The sequence below is a fragment of the Pagrus pagrus genome, assembly GCF_965226575.1.
Source record: "Pagrus pagrus genome assembly, chromosome: 15".
In the NCBI taxonomy this organism is placed as follows: domain Eukaryota; kingdom Metazoa; phylum Chordata; class Actinopteri; order Spariformes; family Sparidae; genus Pagrus; species Pagrus pagrus.
This window is the reverse complement of record NC_140199.1, coordinates 23,732,778-23,758,793: the sequence shown is the minus strand read 5'-3', so window position 1 is coordinate 23,758,793 and position 26,016 is coordinate 23,732,778. Positions and strand designations below refer to the sequence as shown.

Genomic DNA, 26,016 nt, shown 5'->3' with positions numbered 1-26,016 from the left:
ATTAACCACCGTAACATTGCCAATGTCAGTGCCTGACAGAAGTGAGATGTCTCCCTTCTTAGCTCGTCCCATCATCAACTCTGGCAAGACCGATGTGTCTCATTCAGAATGTGATTGTTTAACAATGTTTTAAAACAAGTTTAACATCTTCTGGATGTTGTTTGATGAGTTATATGATCAGCTGCTTTCTTCTGTTCCCTGTTGTTTCCAGCGTGTTCATAATGGCGAACGCGACAGAAAGGCAAACTCGTCTACAGTCGATGTAGAAGTCAATTACCTACGATATTACCCAGATACATGGAAATTTGGTTGTAAAAATGGCATTAGTGTGGACTGAATGACGTGTGGAGAAGACACGTCATCTCCGTCTCTCTTAAAAGTCTTCATGAAGCTCTGCTCTCTGAAACAGAGATCTCAGATACAGACACAGTGATAGATGAACAGATTAAAGCAAATCATTTAGATGAGACAAAAAGATAGTCACATAGAGGAAATAAATAAATCTGGCTGTCATGGAGTAAAATGAGGATGAATGTTTCCGATGAACCAACTGACCTTGTGCTTGTCTTGGCCAGAGATCAGTATGCAGAACATGTGAGGAACGCTCCATCTATGGCAGATAGAGAGCAGGGTTCATTCCCTTCGTTCAGTACATGTTCAAGAGGATCATAACTTTCCAAAATCATGTAAGCTGAGTGGAGAACAAAAACGAGCAGCGTAAATCAAGTACATCTGGCTCTGGCCTGCTAGACGGTCACAAGAGCTCTGTGGTGGAATACAGAGCTGTCTTTTCCCCTGTTGCTTGTATCTGTATACCCATCTGCTTACTCTCTGTCTACTGTCTATGTCTACAACGGTTTAGGGCTGCAAATAACTAATGTCATTATCAATATGTTGATTTAATTTTTTAACAATTTTATTCTGAAAATGTGAGATAGCTTGGCATGCGTACATCTCCCTGCTGAAACAAGAAGAATGTTCCACCTTGGGGAACAAAGTCAACGCTGTCATTTCTTCAAATTTTCATTTTCATTTTTTTAAAGTTTTGAATTTAAATTCTGGCCATATCTAACATATTGCCAATTATTTAATCCTTCCAGCTATTATTTAAGAAAAAAAAAACAAAAAAACATTTTCTATATTTCTTTTTTGTGGGGTTTGTTTTTTGGACAAAACAAGCAATCTGAAGGTGTCACCTTGAAAGGCAGATCTATCATGACATCTAAATAAGCCGACAAGATACTCTTACTTTAACTTAAACACCTGTTTTTCATTGCATCTCTCAGATGTATCTGTGGTCGTACATTAATGTTTTGACATCCCAGGGGTACTCACCGCACTCCGACCACACAACTCTCGCGTCCCACAGTCTAAAACAACACAACTCTTCTGATGAAACATTTTCCATTGAAACATGCTTTCTCCTCTCATGCTTTCTCCTCTTGCCCAAGTGCTCAGCTATGCCAAACATGTGCTGCTCTTTTGAAATGTTGGATCATTAATGTCCATAAACACTTCAAACGCTGAAGAGCGATTGCTCTGAAGCATGCATGGTGGGGCTACATTTGGTGGGGTTATTGTTTTAGGCAGCGGGGTAAAGTACAGACCGTTTTTTGGGCGAGCAATCTGCTCATGGAAAGGAATCAGATGATTAAGCCTGTGCAGTTTGTATTCATACCAAGGACAAATACCAGTGGGGAACATTCAAGGACTTTGGTTAAAGCAGATGAGTGAATATTTACTGCGGGACACTTTATCGTAAAAATTCTCGCTCACATTTTAAGGTCCTTCTGCGTCATTTGAGCATTCAAAGTTCTAAACACATTTTGGCGAAATCCTGCGTAATCACACGAGATATGGAGCTGTGCTCACGCCAAACCATTAAAATCTCATTCTCCTTGTTTTGTCGTCCTGAAAGACAGAAACAATCGCATCATTTCAGCTTCTGTGCCAAACAAGCATGTTCTTTTTCATCCGGTTGCTAACTGATTTTTGTAGTTGTATCCAATATCTTCAGTCCGGTACATGGAGGTACATGACAGATGTGTGTTTTGTTATCTCAGTGGCCTGTGTGATGATTTCCTGGGATTTATTGTAAGCAAAGCCTGGCAGAGGAGATGCAGTGAGGTGCAGTACAGGGTCAGGAATAATGAAACAATGAGCAAAGTTATTGTCTGAGAGTGAGTAAAGCATGAACTACAGCTTGTCATTCGGGCAAGGAGGAGTAAATCAAAAGATGAGAAGAGTGAGATGTCTGTGGGCCTGAGGCTAAATAGGGGAAGAGGATTGAAAAGCGAAAAAACAGGCTTAAATAGAGCTTTAAGACTGACAAAGTAATGCTCAACAAGGCCAATTAAGATGAAAACACTCCTGTAAGTAAATACAGCTTTTCTGTCAAAGTGGTGTTTAGTGGTGAAACGATAAGTGGATCAGTCAACAAGTTGCTCAACAGAGTAATTTATCAATTAAGAATGTCGATACTTGCCGGTTCCAGTTTCCCAAAAAATTCTGATTTTGATTTAACTGTGAATGGAATATCTTTGAGTTTTGGACGGCTGGTCGGGGGGAAAAAGGAGAAAGAACCAGAGTTTTTGGTGAGTACTGAGTCAAGAGATTAACCTTCCTTCCTCACTCTCTGGCCCTGTCCCGCAGGTTATAGTGACAGGTGACCAAATGAAACGCACCATTACCTTAAATCAAATTACAGGTTTATCTGGGTTTCAACATTGTTGGAAACTTTTGGGATTCATCCTTCTGAAGTTCACAACTCATACAGTATATATAACAATGGTCTTGTCATTTGAGCCATGTTAATGCAGAATCCTTACATATATCATTCAGTGGGAAAAGAAGGGAGTTGGCATGTGTGTTCCATGTTGGTCGCACAGTATACCTCTCCATGTAGCGTGTCACTATATGGCGTCAGCTTCAGTGCTAATGTTGGTAGCAGTAAATCGCTATGTTTCATAGTCTCAGACTTGTAACACACCTTGTAGCTACATCCACATGCTGATATTTCACCAAGCAAATACTTTAAATATTGTAAAGTTCTGCATTCAGACGCACACATAATTAGTTTTTCATCAATCCTTCAGGTCAAGGTTTGGGGGGCAGCTATTGGCTGTGTCAATAAAGGTCAGAGGTCAACAAATGTGAACTTTTGGTGCACCCCTGCTCCACTGAGCACACTGCAGACTGCACAACCTGTTTTTCCACGATAATGTGAACACACCCAGGTTTCTTGATTCTCTATGTTTGCAGCCACATAGCCTTTTATTACAAGATTACTACCAGACAACTTAAAACAAACTATTTTATTCTTTCCACATTTCATGTGTTTGCTTTTTCAGAGTGACTTCTGTATCAGCTCATTCCTATCTTTCCTCTTTGAGCTAAATCATCATTCATTTTTGCCAGCAAACATTTCAATTTTGGTAAGTCTTGGACAACAACACACACCACACAAGCCTCTCCACAGTTGGCCTGACAGGATCCAACACATTTATGCCAATTGTTCCAAAGTTGTTAAATCTTTTGTTTTCAACCATTTGTCATTGCCGAATAATCTGCATAGACTATTGGTCTTGATTGCATCTAATATGCGCTAACCAGCAGATTCACCTCAACAAAAATCTAAGTAAAAGCCATCTTAGACCATAATGTTGGATCTGTGTATCTTTTGAAATATCCGTTGTGTTCAGTTCTCTAGGGCAGATGGAGCACACTCGATGGCAGAACTAGGGCTATTTCCAGCTAACAATAGCAGAATGCCACCCAAACACACACTCCCTGAGCCACAGTGATTGTCCCGGCCTGTATGGAAAGAGACTGACAAGTAGGAGATTATGTCAATTAGCGGCCACTGTCCCATCTGATGAGACCGCCTCGTCTCTCAGGGTCAGATTTCACAACCTTACTGCCAAAACATGGAGGCTGCTAGCCCCCAGCCATACTGGAGGGCTTCTGCCCTGCACACATTTCAATCAGCCTGCATGCCCCCACACACACACACACGCACACACACACACCACACTTTCGCCTCTCTCTGACCTTCCGCTCATCCCTTGCTGACCTTGACCTCTGCTGTTGTGTGTGTGACAGAAAGAGAGAGAGGGAGGTCAACAGGTCTCCTGGGAAACAGATTTATTTATTGGCTGATGCTTGTCTTTCCAAACGGGTGTAAATCTCTGCGCCAGCCAAGTGTTTGTTCATGCACGTGGGTGTGTGTGTGTGTGTGTGTGAGTGTGAGCAGTATGAATTTTTTGTTTCCACTCGTGTTTGCGCCAATATTTGTTTTGTCTGTGCTTTTGCATCCTGGCACACTCCTGTATAAATACATGTGGATGTGTGTTTGGCTGCACCAAAAGTATGAATATATCCTCTTTGATGTCCGCGTGTGCGAGGGTGTGTGTGTGTGTGTGTGTGTGTGTGTGTGTGTGTGTGTGTGTGTGTGTGTGCGCGCGTGCTTTCCGTGCAGCTGTAAATCTCCAGACTGACATGTTGATTCAGTAGGGAAACAGCAGGTTTGGGACACACTGATGGCCTTCACAGATGGCTTCAGGACCCTGCCCATGGGAGGCCTCCTACTCCACCTATTAATTTATTCATTTTCCACTGCAGAGGAGACACTGAGGCCAATGTGATTGTTTCCGAGAGCCAAAGTCCCTTGAGAGCAGCTTGGGTGTTTTCTTATCCAGTCCCTTCTCCCCCCGTCATTCTTTCCCTTAGCCTCTTCTGTCCCCCTGCCCTCTTTTCACCAGGTTGGTGTTGTTGTGCGTGTGTGCGTGTGTGTGTGCATGCTCTGTGGATCTAACCTTATCACCCCGGTGCAACAAGCCAGCTGACAGGCTTTGAATGTCATTGTCGCAGTGTCATTGTGTCACCGAGTCAGTGTGGGACACAGATCAGCACCAAGAAGAGGAAAGGACATAATTTGACTGTCACTTTACTTCTTTCACACTTCATACGTCTCTTGGTGAATAGCAGAGCTGTTAAATTCATAAAAATTCAAGAGGCATCTGACAGGGATTAATTGCTCTGACTTGGTTGAAGCAATGAAATAAATGTGTCCACTCCATTTTAGCCAAATGTTGAAAAGGTGTAAATTAATCTGCTCTCCAAGAATTACACACTGACTTTGAGTACATTTACATATTCCAAGTCTGAATCAGAATCAGAATTGCTTTTATTGCCAAATAAGTTTACACATACAAGGAATTTGCTGTGGTCTGTAGGTGCAAAACAACAAACAATACTAAAAATACCTAAGAAAAATATAATTGTATCATCAAGCAGTCTGTAAGTAGCCATGATACTGACAGATGAACTGACACATTAGCCATCTTCCCTGTCAAATTGATGTGACAAGAAGGAAGTGACTCCAGTGATTTCAACCCTGTGGCCTTTAGCTGATCCTAATTCATGTGTTTAGATTAATGGAGCATACTATGCTCTTATTTTGGCGGGGTTTCTGTTTTTTTAAGCAGTTAAATAAACAACTTCAGGTTCACTGCCACCACCCTCCGGAGGAGCCTGCTCAGATCTGCAAGATAGATGTAATCAGATGAGGGTTCAGGAGTGTTCACAAAGGTGCATTACAGTATGTGGCTACATTTTAAAAGAGGTGTATTAATTGCGCCTTGATTTGCATTATCAGATGACTGCTGCTCCAATACTGATTATAGATACTGTATATTGGCGACAAGGCGTATGTACATGTAACTCATGCAAATAAGAAGCAATAAAAACATCCATCCATTCATTAGCTATAATGGCATATCCTTTGGGGAGTCACAGGGGGCTGGAGCTGGGGTACAGAGTCACCACCAACTGACCTCACCTGGACTTTGGGAGGGAGCAGATGCAGACACAGTGAGAACATGCAAACTCTACACAGAAAGGTTAAAACCCTGAAGCCTAACTGATGTTTGAAAGACCACAGGTACAGTAAGTCTGACAGTGATATTATAGGACTAATAGAGAAATGACTACTGAAGAAAAGATAAACATAGTTGATTCATCCATGATTCAGACGTAGTGTCGATTTATTATGACTCATTTATTAGTCACATGAATAACTGTGAAACCACCGTATGTGCTGTGATTCCTGTTTGTTTCCTGGTTGCCTAATTTACAGTGTTACAAATGATGCTGTTTTATTAATATTATAGTAATGCTGTTTTAACAATAGCCCGTCAGGATCAACCGACCAATCAGTGAACTGATTCCAATTAAAAGCAGTGCTGCCTTGAGGTAAAATCTTCCACACAGACACATTACACATTACACAGCGGATATGAAGTCATTAAAGATGCAAAATGGCACACTGGTGTGAACGTGATGGTTTCACAGGGAACAGCAAATCCTCTCATTGGCTCTGAACAGCAGTGATTTCATATTCTGCATGCATGGTGAAACTGTTGGGACATTACTGAAGCAATCCTGCTTTATCATTCATATTCATCATGACAGAGAAAATTACTCCGCTAGCTGAAACTGGCTTTTTAACCCGAGCGTGTATGCATGTAAACGAGAGCTGCTCCCACTGTGTGTGTGCCACATGAGGAACGTTTCTCTGACTTCATTATAGGGAGAAAATGATTCCCTGGCTCGCTGTAGGCCTTTTAAAGGGAGTCTACACGGCACACTTACGCACATCAACAAACACACTCGTGAAAACACACACGTACACAACAAAACGCAACATCTTTAATGCATTTTACTGAGCAAGGCAGGCCAGGGCTCGGAGCCAGTGCTGTCCTTTTTCTCCATGTGCTGCTGTTTCCACCCTCCCTGCTCTCTTCCTCTAAATGAATGCACAACTAAGGCTGTCCTCCCTTCCTGCAGACAGGTGGTCCCGAGGTTCAGACCAGAAGGATGTCTGGCTTACCATCTAATGCTGTTTTAATGGTGCCTTGTGTGGTGGGTAGAGAGAGGCAACTAATAGAAATTCTTCAGACTCTGCTGAACGTTATATAATGGGCTCTTTCTGTTGAGGTAGACTAGTCAGATCTGATTAAAGTGGGTATGAGCATGTGTGTGTGTTCACGTCTGCACTCATGTTTTAGTTAAAAGATTACAAAATGGAACTGGATGTTGAGATTATTCCAGGGTGTCCTGACAAAGTAACATTATCCAGAAAGTAGTAAAGATCTTTTGAATTTGCCTTTGTTTTTATAACTAAACTGGTAACAATTTCAGCTTTTTTATTTGTTTAAGAAAAATGTGATTTGTTGCCAATGCACAATACCTTGTCCAAAGACAATGAAGTTTAAAACGTCAGCAGTAAATGTCGGCTTTGGTTGTTAGTCGCCCAGAATCAAAGAGCGAGGGCTTCCTTCCAGGCTTTTACAATTCTTCTGTAATGCCCTCTCCACCCATCCTGAGAGCTGGAGTGCTTGCAAATCTAATATTGAAAATTGGATCGGGGGATATTTGCTGTTCTTTTTATTGTCCATAACTTGTAAAAAAACAAATAAAACCTCCATTGATAAAGAGATCAATGGGAGCATTTTACAGCCACTGGTTTCAGTGTCAGTATGTGTAAAAGAAAATACACCATAAATCTGATTTACGGGACAAACATTCTGTCTTCATTAGCTCATGTCCCAAATGAACTTCATCACACAAGGAAAATATTTTCTCATAAATCAGGAAAAAGTGGTTACAAGTTGATCACACCCATGAACTCTCTGGGTTTAATCAAAAGAAAATGGGGAAAACAGCCACTATTCAACTGTGAAAAAGGTGAATCTTATCAGCGCTCTACAATAAAAACAGACAATGTGGCCATTCTTCTACAGTGTGTGTGTGTGTGTGTGTGTGTGTGTGTGTGAGTGTGATGGCGAAGTCCTTTCTGCACTACATTTCTGTAACCAATCAGTCTTAGCGGACGTATGTTCTGATGGAAATTATGTTGATGTTTGATTCGATTTCTCATTGGACGAAGGTGAGACAATGGAAGATTGTCATCTTCCCTACACATGTGTCTTTTGAGTGTATGCGTGTGTTTCTTTGTGTGTCACAGGTCCCTCATCAGGCCCTTATTAACTACGTACACTAAGCGACCTTTGAGGAGGTGCTGATGGGTGTCTTTGGGCCTCAGCCAGGTTTCTCCTCCGTCTCCTTTTTCACCTTCCCTCTTTTTATGTCCCCCTCCTCTTCTCAGTTCACTGATTGACCACATCTTGTTTGATGAAAGCTGCTCATCATAACATGTAATCAGCGGCACGAGATCCCACTCAGCTCTAAAGGAAGGGGTCGACACTTTCCAACAAAGTCTCCTCCACCTGTATGGAATTTGAATTTCTAGCTCAGCGTTTACGGTGTTTGATCGCTCACAGAGAATTTGCTGATTTTGAAGTCTCTGATAAAAGCAGGTCCTGTCTCACACTCCTTTAGACATTAACCTTGTCCCCTCTCGTTTCTGTCATTCCACAGTCTTGAGACAGAGTGTGCACTATCTCCACAATCAGCAGGAAATAGGTCATCACTCTACTGGCGTTCACGCTTCGAACGGTGTCCAAAAGTCTCCACATTTCGGGAAATAAGGGTGGAATACCATAAACATCACACAGTGTCACAGTCAATCCATCTCGCTTTCTGGAGAACAAAGACGCCAAATTCTTTAAACTGCACTGAATTAGTTATGTGTGCGTCTGGAGTCATTAAGCTCTGGATGGTTTTGATAAAGTTGGTCGGTTACATTGCAGCCTGCTGTCTGTCCGCGTCACCCCTTTACTCTTTAACATTAAATACTGGCGGTTTTTAAAGCCCAGGCTTTGTGTAAAGCTTAAGGCCCACCGTGGATCTGCAAGATTTTGGCATCGCACGGAGCGTAATTCAGGCTTCACATCTTTTCCCCCTTTGAAAGGAGAATTGAAGGTGCATGCGAGGCCATGTGCACTCTTACAATCCTTTATGGCATGTTTCTGAAAAAAACTGCTACTTAGATCAGGTCCACGTACGTTTAATTTTCCACTTTAAAAGTAAATAAATAATTAAAGGTTGCATTTATATTTCATTAGATCAATGTAAAAGCAAGATTTGGGATTTTTTTTAAATATATTTTATCTTTGGAACATAAAATTGGAGTTTCTATGTGAGCCCATTTCCAGCAATGTGAAGAAAATGCATTTTTGAATAATAAGTTGGTGTCTTTGGGTGGGCTGGAGACGGTCCCAGGTGACATTGGACGAGCAGTGGGTTACACTCTCGACAGGTTGCCAGTTCATCACAGAGCTGACATGTAGAGAAAAACACCTATTCACACTCACAGGCAATTTTAGCATAACAATTAAAGCAACATTATGTAGAAATTGGCATTTTGTGCAATTTGGCGCCCGCCCCCCACAGCTTCTGAGAGCAACCCCACTGTCGTAAATACAATGTTGCTGTAAACATGTATGTTGCGCTGTGATCCTACCCTCTAACTGAAGTTACATAGTGCAGAGACAAGTGATGGGGGTGGGGGTGTGGAATAACTGAGACAGAGACACCATTCACCCTATAGCAAGACACTGTACCATCAACATGATTTTGAAGCTGTTATTTTAAAAGTTACATGATGTTGCCTTAACCTGACCTGCATGTCTTTGGACTGTGCGAGTACCTGAAGGGAACCCATGCAGACACGGGGAGTTCATGCTGTCTCTGCACAGACAGGCTCCAGCTGGGAATCGACCTTCTTGCTATGCGGCTACAGTGCTAACTACAGTACTAACCCACCGTGTCGCCCTTTTTGCAATTCCTTTTTCACTGAAAAAAATAGAAAAATTATGATGCGATTTTTGCTGATGTCTGTACCAAACAAGCATGTTCCCGTAGGACTGGAGGATTTGATGTATAGACATCTCTGTGCACTACAGTTCTTCATTTATAACGCCATATTGTGACACATTTTACCTTTATCAAAAAAAAAGCAGCTCCTGTGATTTGGATATTGCAGTTGGCCATACTGTGATATCAATAACATTTTGATGCTATAACTAACTTACTTTCTGCAGTGTGTGTAATTATGCACTTATGTGTTTTCTCAACCAAGCAAACATTTTGCCCCGGTGATGAAGTCAGAAAAGTAGTGTACAGTTTGTGGTTTAATCACAATGATAAAGAAACACATTTGTATATGTACACATTTTAAAGAAATATCCTTTATAAAAATTTCAAATATATTTTATTCATTTACTTTTTTTTGTAAAACAAAGATGTATTTCAGTAACAGAACTACTTACAGATTAACTGATTAGAAAATATTGTCAAAGTTAAATTTGCATCTTTTATTGCTACGGCAACAGTGAATTCAGGTGCTATGTCTGTATGTATGATTTCTGCTTTCATACAATATAAGTTTAACTGAAGCAAATTCAAAAATTTAAGTACAAAAAAAAGAAACATTTGAAGAGTGATAGTGAAAAATAGCGAGCACCAGAGACTTATCAACCCAACACTGTTGGTTCTGTCCAGAGTCTCTTTCTCTCTCTTTCTTTCTCCTTTATTCTCCACTCGTTTTCAGGAAGATGTCTTCTCTGCCTTAACCTCCTTCTGTCTCCAATTGAAAAAGCAAAAGATATTCAAGTTTCCCTCTTTCAGGCCACAAAAACGGTGCTGTACAAAGTCAGTGGAAGCATCATCCAGTCCGTCAGTCTGTCTCGTTCCATCGGTCTTCTTTTCCCAGCAGGGATAAAAGGAAAAAGCCCAGTTTTCTAACCATCTAGTATTCATCTGAATTACCTACTTTTTACATTATTAAAACATACAGTTAAGTGGATCATCTACATTTCTTTGCTTTGATGTTGTTCCTGGGAGCTCTGTGCCAGTGTGTGCACTGGCCCATTGCACAGCCCACACATGTAGCGAATCATTTCTCTGAAACAAACCCTGACTTCTCACTCGGCTCCCTTTCCAGTCTGTCTGTCTGTAATCAATACAAATCTCTTTTCCCTCCAGTTACTGCCTCAAATCTTTAGGTTCCCATTTCTTAATGCTACTGTCTAATTGATAAAGTTGCTGTAAGATAACATACAAGTGATTGGTTCTACTATATCAGAGGAAGAAAAGTAGAATTGTTCAAGAAGATTCTACCAGATTGCAGCGGAAAAGATCAGAATGTTTGGTTTTGTTTGGGAAATTAAATGAAATCACCCTAATTGTTATAAAGTCTGTGGTTTCTGTCGGGCTTTTATTATTCGGAGAAGGCTGCAAATTTCCCCGCTCCACCGTTAATGTGTCTGATTCATCTAAGCAGATCAGGACGATCCCCTTGAGTACCTGATTCATGTTTAAAGCTGAGGAAATAAAAGCTGGACCAGGACTGTGTGGGGGGCTGGTAACAGATTTTGCAGGGATCTGGGGTTCAGGGACACATTATTGAAACGAGAATTACGTGGGTGGAACATGGGGAGCGATTGAAGTACAGCATCACTGGAAGACAGTGTGGTAGGTGGGACACTGATGGGACTTCATGTACTTGATGGCGAACTTGAGCTCCTTGCTCTTCTTGTCCCACTTGTGAATGGACATGAGCAGCAGCTGCTGGTCCACCTTGCGGCCCATGATGAGGAAGCTGGAGCCCAAGCTGTCCAGCTGGGCGCAGGGGCAGTTGGCGCCATTCTTGATGTACAGGGTCAGTTTCTTCAGGTCCTTCTTCCTCAGCACACCCTGCTTCAACACTTTCTTCTTCTTTTGTGCTGCAATCAGCTTCCGGTCACCTTTCTCCTTCTTCACCTCCTTGATTTTCATCTTGAGGGCTGAGGGAGAAGAGAGGGAGAGATATTTTAACTCAGTACAACTTTTATAAACAGATATATTTACACCCAGAGGCTGTTTATGAGTCACTTCCCTTGTTCGCTTCTACTTTGAGCACCTCTGACATTTCTTCTTTCTGCAGGTACAGCACTGAGCTCTGTGCTGTGCTATTTTACACCTCTCCTGAGTGTCATCATTTAACCTCTCCTGCAGCGTATAAAAACTGCATCCTGTGTCTATGTTTGTGTGCCTGACTAGGGGGAAAACCCATAAACGAAAAGGAGGACATGTTTTTGGAGCTACAGCCAAAGTCTTGTGAAGCAAGTTCAAGTCAAGTCCTCCAAATCGAAAGTCAAGATGCAAGTCTTCCAAATAATTACACATTTAGCTCACAACTGGGTTAAACTGAGACCAGGTCCTTTCAGAAAAGCAAGCAAAGCTCTGGTGCTGTCTTATGTTTTATTATTGCTACAGGATGTCTATAAGTCAAATCCCAACACACCCTCATACCTAAATGACTGTATAGGTTTATTGCCAATGACTCCCAAACAACATGTTCGACCATTCCCAAAAGGACATAGCCACCAGATATGATCATGGTAGTACCAAGAGTACCAGCGACAAGCGACCGGACCTTCGTCGTAACATGGTTGACGTGTGAAATAGTCACATTTTGTTAGGTGTAGGCATCAATGCTACGTGGTTAGGTTCCAATACATCAATCACGTTTCATACAATTAAGTAAGTGATGTAAGTTTACTACCGTAGGTCAGGTAAAATATGTCAACGTTGGTTGGTTTGACACAGGAAGCAAAAGGTCTCCTGGGAAAAAATCTGTGTGTGTTTGACCCATCCATCCACCCCAATCTGCTCCATATACAGACTTTTTCATTCTTTAACTGCATCACCTGAGTTCCTCCTTTGCTGCCGTCATAATAACTACGGTTGTTATAAGCTGCTTGCATAGTTAACCTTGACATTAGTTTTTCTGCTGAGGACAGGCTGTCAAATCTTGGGACCAATGTTTTTGCTGGATGTCTCACAGTGAGTCTAAATCAAGTCTCAAGTCCTAATTTTTTGGACGTCGCTCTGATTCTAGTCAAAGTCTTGAATTCCTGCTGTGGTTGTAACATCAGTAATATTTTTTCATGGGAACACAATCACTTAGTCGTCAGATCTAATCAATGTCTAAAAATACGTTCCTGTATTTTTAGAACAGAAAATCCAGAACAAATAACCATTTTCAGTATATGTGGAGTTTAGTTACAGCGAACTTTGGTTTATCGTTCTAATGAAGTACTGACTTGTATCTCCCATCGAGCTCCGTGTTTATAAGATCATATTTTAACATGTGAGAGATTAAAATTGAACTGCCAGGCATTTGAAAGAGGAATTCTCTGGGTGAACATTTTGACAGGTGAAATTAATCATGGGCCGGGCAAAGGCGCTGGGTCGGTATGAAGCATCGCTATGTGCCCGGGCCTGCTGGAAGATCGCCATTTCACTTCTCGCCTGCTTGTCTACGGTTGCATAAACATCCCTCGGTACACTCTGATACGTATACAGTACATGCGAAGTGATAGCATGTTCAAGAAAGAATGTGTGTGTTGAGCTGCCTGTAATCTACATCCTGTTTCACATGCGGCTCCTTCACGCAGGACGTTTGTTTTTATTCGACGCATTTGCCTACATGCCTGAGCGTGTGAGTGTGTTTGTGAATGAATGCATTCATGTGTATGTGTGTGTTCAGTAAAGATAGGAAGGATAAAATTATTTCCCTCTCTGCGTCACTCATATTCAGTGTGCAGCGGGGCCCACTGTGCAGCCTGGCCTGTATCCTTGTGACAAGCTTGCGCCCACGTCTTTATACAAACTCGCTTCCTTTAAAGTGAGCAGAGGAAGCGTGGAGGTGTAGAAACAGATGGTAACAGAAGGAGGGAAAATTGTGCCATCATTTTGACAACAGACAGGTTTTCTTACAGCAAGCAACCTCCCAACCAACCTGGTGTTGGCTTCCTGTCCGTAACCTGCCAGACTCGCGTCCCTCCCCCTTTCTTTTCTGCTCTTGTCATTTTTGCGCCACGGTTCCTCGAGGAATGTGGCGAGATCAGACATCAAAAGTAGGCTGTAATAAAACACGAAGTGCAAAATGCTCGAAGGGCGAACAGTGTCCAAAGATGAATAGGTAAGAATGTTCACGAGGCGTGTGATCAAGCTGTAATCAGCGATCCTCCTATAGAATAACACTGTGGAGTCATTCTTAGCCTTGATCTCCAAATACATACGTCATGGTTATCTCCGCTTCTCTGCTCATCCTCATGTCTCATCCAGTCATTTACATTAATAACCACCAAAATCGGCTTTCATATGTAATCATGTTTCACTCTAATGAACAGAAAGAATCTTTCCGATCCCCAAAACACCCTCATGTTGGAAGATAGAGATATGTAATCCTGGCATTAATCACACGAATAATAAATACATGTGATTTGGTAATGTCATGATTCATTATGGGGATGAGCCTATGTTTTGGCTGCAGCTCAGAGTGTGAGTAACATGCACAAAGACGTATTTTAATGTTGTTGTTGGACGTGATGTCTTGAATGTTTATTAGTTTATGATTTATACAGGGTCATGTTCTGTATATTCAGGACATTTTTAGTGCGTGGGCAATTGCCAGAAGTCAGATTTCGAAACTCGGTCTCTTTCAAACTGCAGACATCTCCTCTGAGGGACAGCTGCAGTGGAGAAATATAGTTTTCGGAACCAGCGTGGCTACATTTCATTTTCAATTACACTTTTCTCACTAATCTGTTCAGAAACATAATCCATGTTCTTCACGAGTCTCCAAGGGTTATGAGCTCTTTGTCACCATTTCTAGTTCAGTACTCAGAATCTCATGACCAGAGAAAATAGAGAGCAGTATATCATTAACTCTAAAGACCGGGCCAATCGTCCATGCAAGCAGAAACTCAGCTGCTGTGGAGCATGATGGGCCAAAAGCCTCGATGAGCAGAAATAATGGAATAATTATGTTCTGGCTTGGCGTCCAGGTCATTACTGTGGTGAAACTGAAATACTTGGAAGTAGAAAGTTGAGAAAGTAGTGTTGAATGGACTTTGGGGATTGAAAGCCGTTACATTAATTTATCAGTGTACGAGAAGAAAGTGGTCACACTGGCAGAGGGAATAGTGTAAAATGAATGTGTTCTGCTTGTTCATGTCTGTGCTCATTTCTACCATTTCCTGCAAATACTTACAAACATGTCGTTTCACGGAAGAGGAAGATCAGAACAGAAATAATAAATATTAAATTATCTTCATATCTGCCAACAAAGTATCCTTAAAATGAAAGTGAAAACAGACTAAAGTGCATACTATGTGAAATATATTTAAAAGTTAGCTGGTGTTAGTGTTATACAGTATTTAAATCTCAGGCTTTTGTGAATGCAGAAGATTTTACACTAAAGAACTGTGTGCATAATATTTTAATGTTGATGTCTGCATGTGTACGAGAGATATTTTGCAGTAGTCCTGCTTTTATTTTTGCTTTACATGATGTAAGAAACTGGAGGAAGACATGCAACATAAATTTCCACTTTTAGTGCAAGTTAGTAAAAGGTTAATGCTAAAACGCTTTTCTGAAATAGTTATATTTGCACATACCTGTCCTGTCATTTCTGTTTTTTTATTATTAGTAATGAAAGAGGTGAAGTAATGAAAGTTTGTAGTTTGTGCTTAAAACTGCACTTGCAGTTGTGATTTAATGAATATGAAACTGTGAGATTTTATCATTCTGTTCATGAACGTCAACTAAAGCTTCCTCGCTGAGAGATGAAAAATAGCGGCAGTATTCAAAGTCTTATCGCTCAACACATTAATACATGTAACAAATAGAAAAGTCAGATTTCCATTGTATTTTCTTCATTGCTTTTCACCTTTTGAGGTTCAACCGGCACCCCTCTCATTACTGATCTGTTTGTGCCCTCTTCTTCTGCAATAGTACAATGGTTTTCTGTCTGGAGAATTGGCGGCACCATCTGCTTATCTCGATGAGCCAACTTCTAATAATTGTGGATGGAAACAAGCATTCACTTGCTTTTTCTTTCGCCAGTTTTCTTGAAATTTAGTTAAAATTTGCAAAACCCTTTGGAAGGAAACCTGGCTTATGAATGGCGTGCACAGCACAGTCCTACAGTGTTGCTGGCTTTGTGAGTCACCTACAAACTCACATAATCACGTTTAGCAGGCTGCACATTCTGCACAAGAGGGTTTCTATCACTTCCAGACTAGCTTTACACATGCTAACCTGTGCTGCAGATGTTGAGCAGTTGAGGTCGCCACCTACAGGCAAGGAAGGTATAACTGTCGTGTTTATATGCAGGTTTCACTCTTTTTCATTTCTGGTACTTACCAAAGTCACTGGCGCAGTAATGTTCCATGATGTTGTCAGCTTTCAGCTCATTGTCACACGGAGGGCACACCTTGGACACTGAGAGGACAGAAAAAATAATTTATCATTAGTAATATTACATTAAGGCCAGATTAGCGAATGGCTAACGGCAGAGTTGAGGTCATTGTTAGTCAAGTGCAGTCAGCAAAACCAAAGCTGTGTCGGTATGAAATCATTAAGGCCTGAGCACTTTGGAGGCACTTATTTGCGGCCCCCCTCCTCTTGTCAGAGGCTATTTGCTGCAGTGCGAATATACAGTCCAGCAGGCTGACTGATGTTTGCCCTGCAATTACACTGGACAAAATGTTTTTATTCTGACCCTTGTATATTTTGGTGGTGCGGGCGTGGTCTTGGCTGTGCAGAAAGGTAAACTCTGCTGCAGCAGGAGCAGCTCAACATGGTGAAAAGTGATTCAGTGCACACACACGGCCAGCAGCACTTAGGCCACACAGCAACCACACATTGTGAAACAGCGAGGGGAGACCGAAGCAGCAACTTCGGTTTATTTTTAAGTCCAAATTTATGGTCATGTCTGCGTTTTTCAAGAGCATGTTTAACTTTGATTCGGGACTGTTGATTGTTTTTGTGCACCTACGGAGTGGAGATACAGCCCGAGAGAGAAGTACAGGCCTCACATGAGGCCTGTTTTTATTTTACTGCAAAATCTTGCATGCTGCACGTATTAAGCTTAAACCTGACAAAAACATCCTCCATGTGACGCATTATCAAAACATTTTGACCGGTTCAAATATTCCCTCTCACTTCAATCACCCGTACCACTTACAAAAACTTGCTTTCAAAGCATTTAGTCTGTTCTTTCTCAGACGCACTAACATGCTTCATAATCCCTTTCAATTTTCTCCAAAGGCTCTTCAATATAAAACTTTATTATGACAATCACTGCACAAACTCCATGTAATCCCAGAGGGGCTGGTAGTAGCTGCACACATTTAATATCAGACCACTCATCCACAGAACAGAGCCTTGTGCTGATGGAGAGAGCAGGGTATAATATTAGAAAGGGTCAGGGAGAGAAGGATGTGGTCGAAATCTTCCCTGCACCACATATATGTTTACACCTACAGGGCAGAGATATATCATCAGAGGAGGACAACAGCGTTGACCTTCTGCTGAGTAAGCAGCCTTTTTGAGGTCGACGGCTTCTGTGGGAGCAAAAAAAATTTTATGCAACATCCGAAATATGTTCCGACCTCTACCCCCAAACGCTCGCTGTCCCCTTTTCCTGTGTGTCACACATTTGCAAACGCACAGTCACGCAAACGCACACAGGATTATCCTCGCACGGTCCAGCCCAGGCCCCTGGGTTAGAAGTCAGGGTTCAAAGGTTATCACCCCAGCCCCAACCTCAGCGTCTGGCTAGATAATGAGAGGGGTCAAAGTTTAGCATGCTTCGCTGCTCGGGTCGTGGGGAGGTGAACCCCCTTAACCACAACTGAGCATGTGTGTATGCACTCGTATGTGTGTTTCGGAGGGAGCTGAACCATGTTCTTGTAGAGTGACTGCCAGTTTTTCGTCCTCTGAGGGTTCCCATGCTTTCACAGGCGAGAGACCTGCAAGGCCTACCGGGGTCAGGCCTCTAATTGTCTGGTGCTGACATGAGGACTAGGACAAGAGCACGGAAACGCACGCGCACGCACACCCACGTATACACACACGGATCAAGAGTTGCCAAAACTCTGGATTTGTCTGTTTTGAATGATTCCCTTGAAGCTGTTACGTCTTATTCAGGCTCCACGGTAATTCACTCTGGTTTCACAGGGGTGGTATGTTGGCAGGAGGCCCAGTTGCGTGGATGCCAGAGCATGTGTCAGGAGAAAGCAGCCCCTCCACGAAACTTAGTTGAGCTTGGACTGAGAAACCACCATTTGGACGCTGCTGAGAAATCAATTAAGCGCCGACTGCACTCATCATGGTCTGGTCTCTGTCGGGGGAATCTCCATCATGTTCTGATGGGAATCACTGCTGCATGGCTCCGTGTTTTGTTTTTTTTTTATTCCTGGACACATTTCTACTCAGCAAATATTTTGACATTAGGTCATTAATGTATTTTGCCATCATCTCAAAGCAGTTTAGGAATTTTCTTCTACCACGCCATGTGATTAAAGCGTGAGAATTATGTTCTCACTCTGGTTGACTTTGGACTTGACTCCGTCTCGTGTGCTGCTTTTCGTCTTTTGCACGCTGGTTTATCACAGAAAGTATAACGTTCCCAATCAAACTGTCGATTTTTTATAATATTGTCTCTCAGAGCTGGGGATGAAGAGGGTGGGAGTGGAGGACTGAGGATAAGAGGAAAGGGACGATGGGAGCGGGCTGAGCAGGGAGGTGGTCTGTTGGAAAGCCCTGCTGTTAATCTTCAAACAGCAAGCCAGAGTGGAAACGACGTACGGCAAGAGTCCAGTAATTTAACTGCACAACTTCACTTAGTCATAGCTCTGTGGTTCATATCACTTTCTCCAATTTCGGTCACTCTCACATGCTGTATCTTTTGTCTTTCACCAGCTTTTTCTCCTCTCCTTTCACGTAAACGGGTTTTCCATCAAAGTTTTTTAACCAATTAGAGCCTGATGCAACAGAATATTCTCAGTAATAGAAAAGCTTCTTAAACTTGCTTGTTTTTATTGTTATTGATAAAGAAAAGTAACACAATTTTGGACTAGAAAGTCCCACGGAGGTGTCATGGTGCACCAATGAGAAATGATGTCCGCTGTGACCTCCAGAAACATGACAGCACGGTGATGATATCATCAGTGCGATTTTGTTGTAATTAGTTGGTTGAATTGCTCCATGCATAATTTTACAGTTTCAACAACATAAATTACAGTCATCCCTAAAAGAGCAGAAACGCCTTGTTTGCCCAACCACAAATTATCCCTAAAAGACTCCATTTGTCATGACATGACATCCAAGAATCCCTCTCAGTCACTTCAAACATTCTGTTGAAAACACAAACACTGTAAATCACTTTTTATGTTTGCAACATTTCACAAATCTGGGTACAGAATAAACTTGAGAGTTTGGTGAAATCTGACAAAAGTGACATGCTTCTGCCCACTTTCTCTCACACAACTTCACACAAAAGATCCAACAATGTCGTCATGCGATCCCGCGATGCGCCTTGTTCCTCGTCCCCCGCAGCATCACAGCGACTTTCATGGGAAGAACGTTGCATGTAAAGTATGCGGTGGGTCACCATCCCATGCCTCATTTGGGCCCTTTAAGTTCCGAGCAGCAACACTTATGACATAAAACGGTACTGTGCCGGAGATGAAATGCAGCGTGTGATTTATGTCGGAGGGCCTAACATCTGTTTTAATGCGGCATGCAGACAGACAGAGGTGGACTTAAATACAGCCCGCAGGCAGCCCCCGGGGCCCCTAAAACACAGCACGCTCCTCGCATCTGTAGGAATCCTATACAGAAGAGAAAATACATTCTCAAAAGGCCGAGGCAGTCTTCCATGCACAGAGCATTGGATCACATTTTCCCCTTTCATATAGCAGCCAGGGCCACATGAGTAGCGCCCATTGTGCTGCCGGGGACCTGACAGTGCTGCCTGTCTCCTTTAGCACGGTTGTAACTTACACTAGCCGCATCAATGAGTACGGCGAGGACAGACAATATCTTTCACACCATGCAATTTCAATGACTTTCACTGGACAACGTGCATATTGTGTTCAAGAACATGCAGTTTGAGTTATGGAGTTTACCCCTACACTTAAGCAGAGAGCGCAGAGTCCTATCTACGCCTCTCATGCGTGTTGATTTGCTGATGCTGACAGTAGCCTCATTAACAAAAAAAGGTGGAGTTGATGGGTGGCATTAACTGTGCTCTGCCTGACAGCCTCAGCTCAGCTGTTTTTTTTTTCCCCGCTTCTTGTCTTCCCTGGTATAATATCTACAGACTTGTATTTCACATAATCACACCCCATGGGCCCCTCTTACACACACACACACACACACACACAACCTGAACTCAGGTGGCGTTGGTGTTCGTCTCAGTTTTGGCGATGACAGAGAGGTGGAAAGTGAATCTAACTCTGTACTGTTAGTTTCCACAGGAGCCCTCGAACCGTGCTATATCGTGTAATTGCAGAATAGCTCAGATAGCATCGGGGCCTCCCGGACAGGGAGAGCAGCAGGTAGTGCCGCACTTAATTCCTGCGATTGATCCAACAGCTTCAACTTCACCTGGATTACCACCAGAGTCCTCGCATGATCCTGTGTGAAGAGGATCCTTCATGTGCTTGGACACAGAGGATTCCCAGGAAACTCACATCTAACAGTTCTTAGCTGAAATTCTTTCCTTTTTATTATTTCTGGCCGTGTTTGTCTCTCCCTCTCTATGTGTGTGTGTGTGAGTGTGAGTGTGTGTGTGTGTTTTAGAGCCAAAAGCTTGTCCTCAGGATGGCCTCATCGGCACATCTGAGAATCTCTGGTTCTTAACAAAATGTCAGTGACTGAGCCTCCAGGCTACAAGTGATATGGGTTCACTCTCAGTTTCGAAAACACACACACACACACACTCGCATCCACACGCATACACAAGAACACACCCGAATTACATTTTTAAACTTTTCAATTTTGCATTGATTCTTTAAACATTTAACATGTCTCGTCTGTTTTCGCTCTGCATAAAACTGCATTAGATCAGCGATTCCCTCCATATTTGTACACTGATCTCGCACCACTTTGTGTAATCTAGCTGCCTCTGATCATTATTTGATTAGATAAGATCAACAAACAGCTGGCTGTTTGAGGGGGTGACTGATGAAGTTTAGGCTGCCTCCTTCTCAGGCAGCATGTAGAAAAAAGAATGAGTTATGGCTCTGTAAAGCCAAAATGTCACATAGTTGATATCAGTCCTACAAAAACAGAGCAGCCATTTTTCCTAATGGAATAAGTCGGTTCCGCATGAATTCACCGGAGGATCCTCTAGTGATTTTTCCCCCACTTTTTGCTGTTGATGGCTAGATATCAGTATGCTGGGAGCATTTACTGATAAAAAGCAAAGATATGTCGCACAACTTGAAATGATTTTTAGCGACTTAACAGCTTGAGTCGAGGAAAACGTCCTCACTATATATACACAAGTGAAATATTAACATGCAGGGACATTTCACTCTCAGTAGATAAGAAAGGGCAATAAACGGTTAAAGGCTAGAAGTGGAATAATGAGAATAATAAACCGTATTCTCCGGGTCTTTATTGAAAGCAGAGACACTTTTTATGCTGCAGGAAGCAGCTTCTCTCTCATTCTATGCACCGTCTGCCTCTCTTTACTCTCCCGCTTCCCTCTCCATTCACTCCTCTCCATTCGGCTCTCTCAGGGACAATCAGACTTTAGCCATTCCCATTCTCCTCCTGCGTCTCTTGTCCTGTCATGTCGACTAATTAGCGGGGAGCTCAGTAATTGGCCTCCTAGCTAATTGGCCTGCTGGCTGCCAGACCCAACAAAAGCGTAGCAGGCTGGGACACAGTGGGGACTGTCCCCCCTTCCACTGTCTAAAGACTCTCATCAACTCCCTCTCTCCCCCTCTCAGGGCTGACTGCTTTTGTGCAAGAGGCTGCTTAAGTAGTCACACACGAACACACACACACACACACACACACACACACACACACACACACACGCACACACCTATTCCTCTCCATTTAGTTCCCACTCACTCTCTCACAGCTCACTATTGTCTGTTCTCTTACTCACATTTTACTTTTTTTTTTTGTGAATCAGATCTCTCAGAAACTCCACTGTAGTGATTTTCCTTCTTCTTTCCTCCATCTTGAGTTCATTTCTTCATTAACACTCATTGGCCAGCTTGTGAGCTGCATGCATGACAGCTTGAAATCCACTCAGTCGTTAGATTGATTGATTATCTGTTGATGGATGTCTGCTGATAAAGGTGTGTGTCTGCATGCATGCGTGTGCGCGTGTGTCGCCTTTTCAGGTAAGATGTGTTTAACATAACAGTCCATTAATCTTAACTCGGGGAGCGATCTGGCCTCCGGAGTCTCTCAGTCTCCTGTCTGTCTCTCTCAGCCTGTCTCTGTTCCTCCCTGAGGCGTATGCAGATGGCAGGGAGCCGTCCTCAACCGTCCACTTACTCAAGAACTTTCCCCCTTAGCCTCTTCCTGCTCTTGTCTCTCTCGCTGACCTCCTCTGGATATTCTCTCAATTAAACTTTTGTCTGTCATTATTGGAGTGCGAGGAAACCTTTTGAGGCTCACAGGCTCTCACTCTGCAGGCTCTTGAACGCTCATTTGTCTTACTGATGTTGTTGGATTAAGTCCTTATATTTTACTCATTTTTTTCATCCTTTCAGAGTTTTTTTTTTTTTTTGCATTTGTGTCCACACAACACATTTCATAGTATAGCAATAAGGCCATCTTTTTTCTGATGATTATTTCATTTTTAACCCTAACTTGACAACCAAAACAACAAGTTACAGCACACTTTTTTATGCTGGAAAATGATGATTTTTAGATTTAATCAACTCAACTTCATTTAGGATGACGTTACCTTGCTTGCCGCATGACATTTTGACTTTTGAAAAGAACACTGACACGAGAGTTTGTGCAAAATTTCTTGCTAACATATCAAAAAAACACATTTTACCTATTGTAAAAACCATAATTCAAACTTTTGATCAGTGACTTCTTCAGTAGCCACACTCACAATTAAGTTAGTTACTCTATTGTGGACTTTTAACCTGTATGTGTGCATAGATGCTTGAGTGAGTGGGTGTGTTGGAGTGAGTGCACACAGCTGCCCTACCTGGTGGCTGGGTTGCGTGGTTCCCAGTGAACTGCATGGGGATGCAGAGGTCGTTATCAATTGGAAACTTATCGCAGGTCAGCATCTCCGGCCAAGGGAAGCCGTAGGTCTCCATCACCGGAGCACAGCTGTCCCTCACAGCCTCACACAGCGAGCGGCAGGGATAGATGGGCCTGTCCAGGCACACCGGTGCAAACAGCGAGCACAGGAAGACCTGGGTATCAGCGTGGCAGCGTTTGGCCAGGAGGGGCACCCAGCTGCCCGCCTGCTGCTTCACCTCTGGCATGGTCTCGTGGTCCAGGAGGTTGGGCAGCCTCATCTTCTTGTAGCCCACATTGTGGCACAGGCGCAGGTCAGCTGGTATGTCCACACACTGGGGCTGCTTGGTGTAGAAGCGGCCATTGTGGAAGTTGTCCGACTGCCAGCTGTAGTAGTCGTACTCATCTGCGGCCGAGACGGTGAAGAGGAGGAGGAGGAGGGAGAAGAGCGACAGGCCCAGTGCCAAGCTGAAGGAGCCCTGGGTTAATGCCCACCTGGGGCTCTTTTGTCCGTGTGCCATGCCTCTCTGAGCCCGAACCAACAATTCAAGAAGGTTGTATCCAAAGTCTCCAAAGTAACTCAGTGAAGACAAAATGCGGAGAGAAGAGAGGAACAAGTGGGGCAGGCGTACAAGCTGTAATCCCTTTCTGGGTCCTGAGTGTGGACGCGGTGGATTGGAAACAAAAGTGTTTAATTCCCTTCTTCCCTGGAGAGTCAGCCCTCTAAGCCTCCCTGAAACACCTCCCTGTGTGTGTGAGTGTGTGTGTATGTGTGCCTCAGGTAGTGGAGTGGGTAGGCAGCAGTCAAGGAAAGGTGAGCACACAAGTAGGACTGCTTACTTTCTAACTTTCCCTGTTCACAGTTTCTCACTCTCCTTCCCTCTCCCTCTCTCAGCACTGTCTCCTGCCCTCCCCTGCTCTCTGTCTATCAAGTCTGTAGCTGTAATGAGGAGTACCTTAGGTTTTAAGAGGCAGTGGTAGCTGCTCTCTGTGGCTGCCTGCCCTCCTAGCAGGCTCCCAGACCACTCACCTTCCTACTGGCCTCCCCTGCTCTCACTCACAGCAGCCTCGGCCAATCACAACCTTGGGGGAGGCTCCCACTGGCCGTCAGGACACTCCTTCTACCCTTTATCCTCTAGAAACCCCTCCTCTAGAACAAGTTAACATAAGAGAGAGAGAGAGAGAGAGGACAAACTATGGCAAGTCTCTCCAGCTGTATTTTTATGTTCATCTCTGGAGTATGCACGGTCAGAAAAAGACGTTGGGTTTTGTTACACACTGTTAGACATTCTCATCAGAGTCTGAACAAGCTCCCTGCACATTACTCCATACATAACAAATGGTGCCTGCTTGCCATTCAAGCCTGCTCACTTCATTAGCTCAAAACAGTCCGGTGTAACGGGCTTCTGCTGGCAACAACAGTCAGAAAAAACGTACTCACACACACACACAAGCACAAATGGAAATGAAGTTCCAGCAGAAACAAGTGAATGAAGTGGGTGAGAAAGAGCTGCAGAGTGTGGGCTGTGCAGCTTACAGGTGGCTAGGTGGATTGCCCGCACGATGGGAGTTATGCTAATGTGTATGTTGGTTGTGAATAGAGGCACGCTGCCCCTCTGTCTCTTTCTATCAGTGCCACTGACACAGTGAGGGCCTTCGCCTTGGCAGAAGGGTCACATTGGGATTCAAAGGGCTGCAGCATTGTGAGCAGGATGTGGGATCGGTGGCTCACACGGAGCGAGATCTTGCATCTGGCATTTGATCTACGTCACGCATTAATGCTTCTGCTCGAGTGAAAGGGCTGTAAATGCAGGTTCATACAAACCACAGCAAAGCGTTTGCTTGCAGGATTGTCAGGACACAATCTGCGGCCGGATGCACTGAAGACGAAGTAAAAAGACATGTGATTTTGGATTATTATTATTATTGTCTCTATGTGGCAGTACAAACAAGGAGACTAGGAGAGTATGTGTGTGTGTGTGTGTGTGTGTGTGTTTTGCAAACAGTTGGAGGTGTATTTGGATGAGAATCAGGGACAGTATTGTTCTTCGCCTGTAGCGTAGAAGATAAAATTCCAGAAACAGCAGACGGTCCATTAAATCTAATTCAATAAGATGAAATCAAATAGATAAAAATGTGGTTCAATATCAGGAGACCAGGCACGACCCACATTATCCAAGCACATATAGTTTATAATGTCTTGACCACATTTTCACTTATTTCCAAAGCCAGAGGATTATGAATAAGATTGCCGCATCGCCTAACCACCATTCTTCACTTGAAAATGGAGTTGAACATGATTCAGCCTTATCTTCCCCAGCTACAGCTCATATCCCTGTTGACTTATTGGTGCACGCAGACGCTGCGGGGTGATTTCTCTGGGAATGGAAACGCCGCCAGCGGAACAAACATGCTCAATCTTCTCCTGGAGAAGTTACCTGCGATGTGGAAAGATGAGATGGCAGTGAGCTGAAGTCAGCCCTGAAATGTCGTCATCGCATCGTTTAGTGGATGTAGAGTGCTGTTTTGGTTATGAAGTTTATAGCCAAGGCTAATTGAACATGTTTCCTCACCTCTTCTCTTCCATCACTCTGCTCCTGCTTTCGTTCGCCAAAGTGTTTTGTTATTCACAGATAGAAACAAGCTCTGCCAACCTTTGCACTACAGCTAATCAATACTGCTCACAGCTAATAATCTGTGGACCTTACTCTGTCATGAAGGGCTGGTGAGATTGTCCTGTGCACACCTCACTATCTCTGTGACGTGTCTTGTATACACGGTGACCTATTTTAAGACTGCTAGCGTTTCCTCTTGATACAGGCACAGTGTACTGCCTTCAAGTCGCTAACAAAAGTGTCTTTCATGGTAATCAATCAACAATGGTTGTCTCCTCTTGTTCTCCTTCCCCTAACTGGCCCCTGTGGCCACCGGCCAATCAATTCCACTCTTCAGTTTCCTGCCCCGTGATTGGACGAGGGCTGTAAG

At 43.2% G+C, this 26,016-nt stretch overlaps 1 protein-coding gene and 1 long non-coding RNA gene across 3 annotated transcripts in view; one reads left to right on the top strand and one right to left on the bottom strand.

The window, feature by feature from the left end:
• The window catches only part of LOC311270916, a 167,679-nt gene that overhangs the window by 120,236 nt on the left and 21,427 nt on the right, over window positions 1-26,016 (top strand). The window lies entirely within an intron of this gene.
• On the bottom strand, window positions 10,121-23,999 carry sfrp5 (secreted frizzled-related protein 5). Its single transcript, XM_084375700.1, has 3 exons — window positions 22,994-23,999; window positions 16,159-16,236; window positions 10,121-11,747 (listed from the first exon to the last, which is right to left on the bottom strand). Exons 1-3 carry the CDS (start codon window positions 23,550-23,552, stop codon window positions 11,419-11,421), a joined length of 966 nt encoding a protein of 321 aa, XP_084231826.1. The 5' UTR covers window positions 23,553-23,999; the 3' UTR covers window positions 10,121-11,418.

Excerpts from the sequence above, each read along its gene's own strand:
- sfrp5 (XM_084375700.1), bottom strand. The coding sequence starts at position 23,552 with ATGGCACACGGACAAAAGAGCCCCAGGTGGGCATTAACCCAGGGCTCC. Across the intron at positions 16,237-22,993 it reads CCACGCAACCCAGCCACCAG|TGTCCAAGGTGTGCCCTCCG; the intron begins GTAGGGCAGCTG and ends CTGTCCTCTCAG. Across the intron at positions 11,748-16,158 it reads TTACTGCGCCAGTGACTTTG|CCCTCAAGATGAAAATCAAG; the intron begins GTAAGTACCAGA and ends CTTCTCCCTCAG.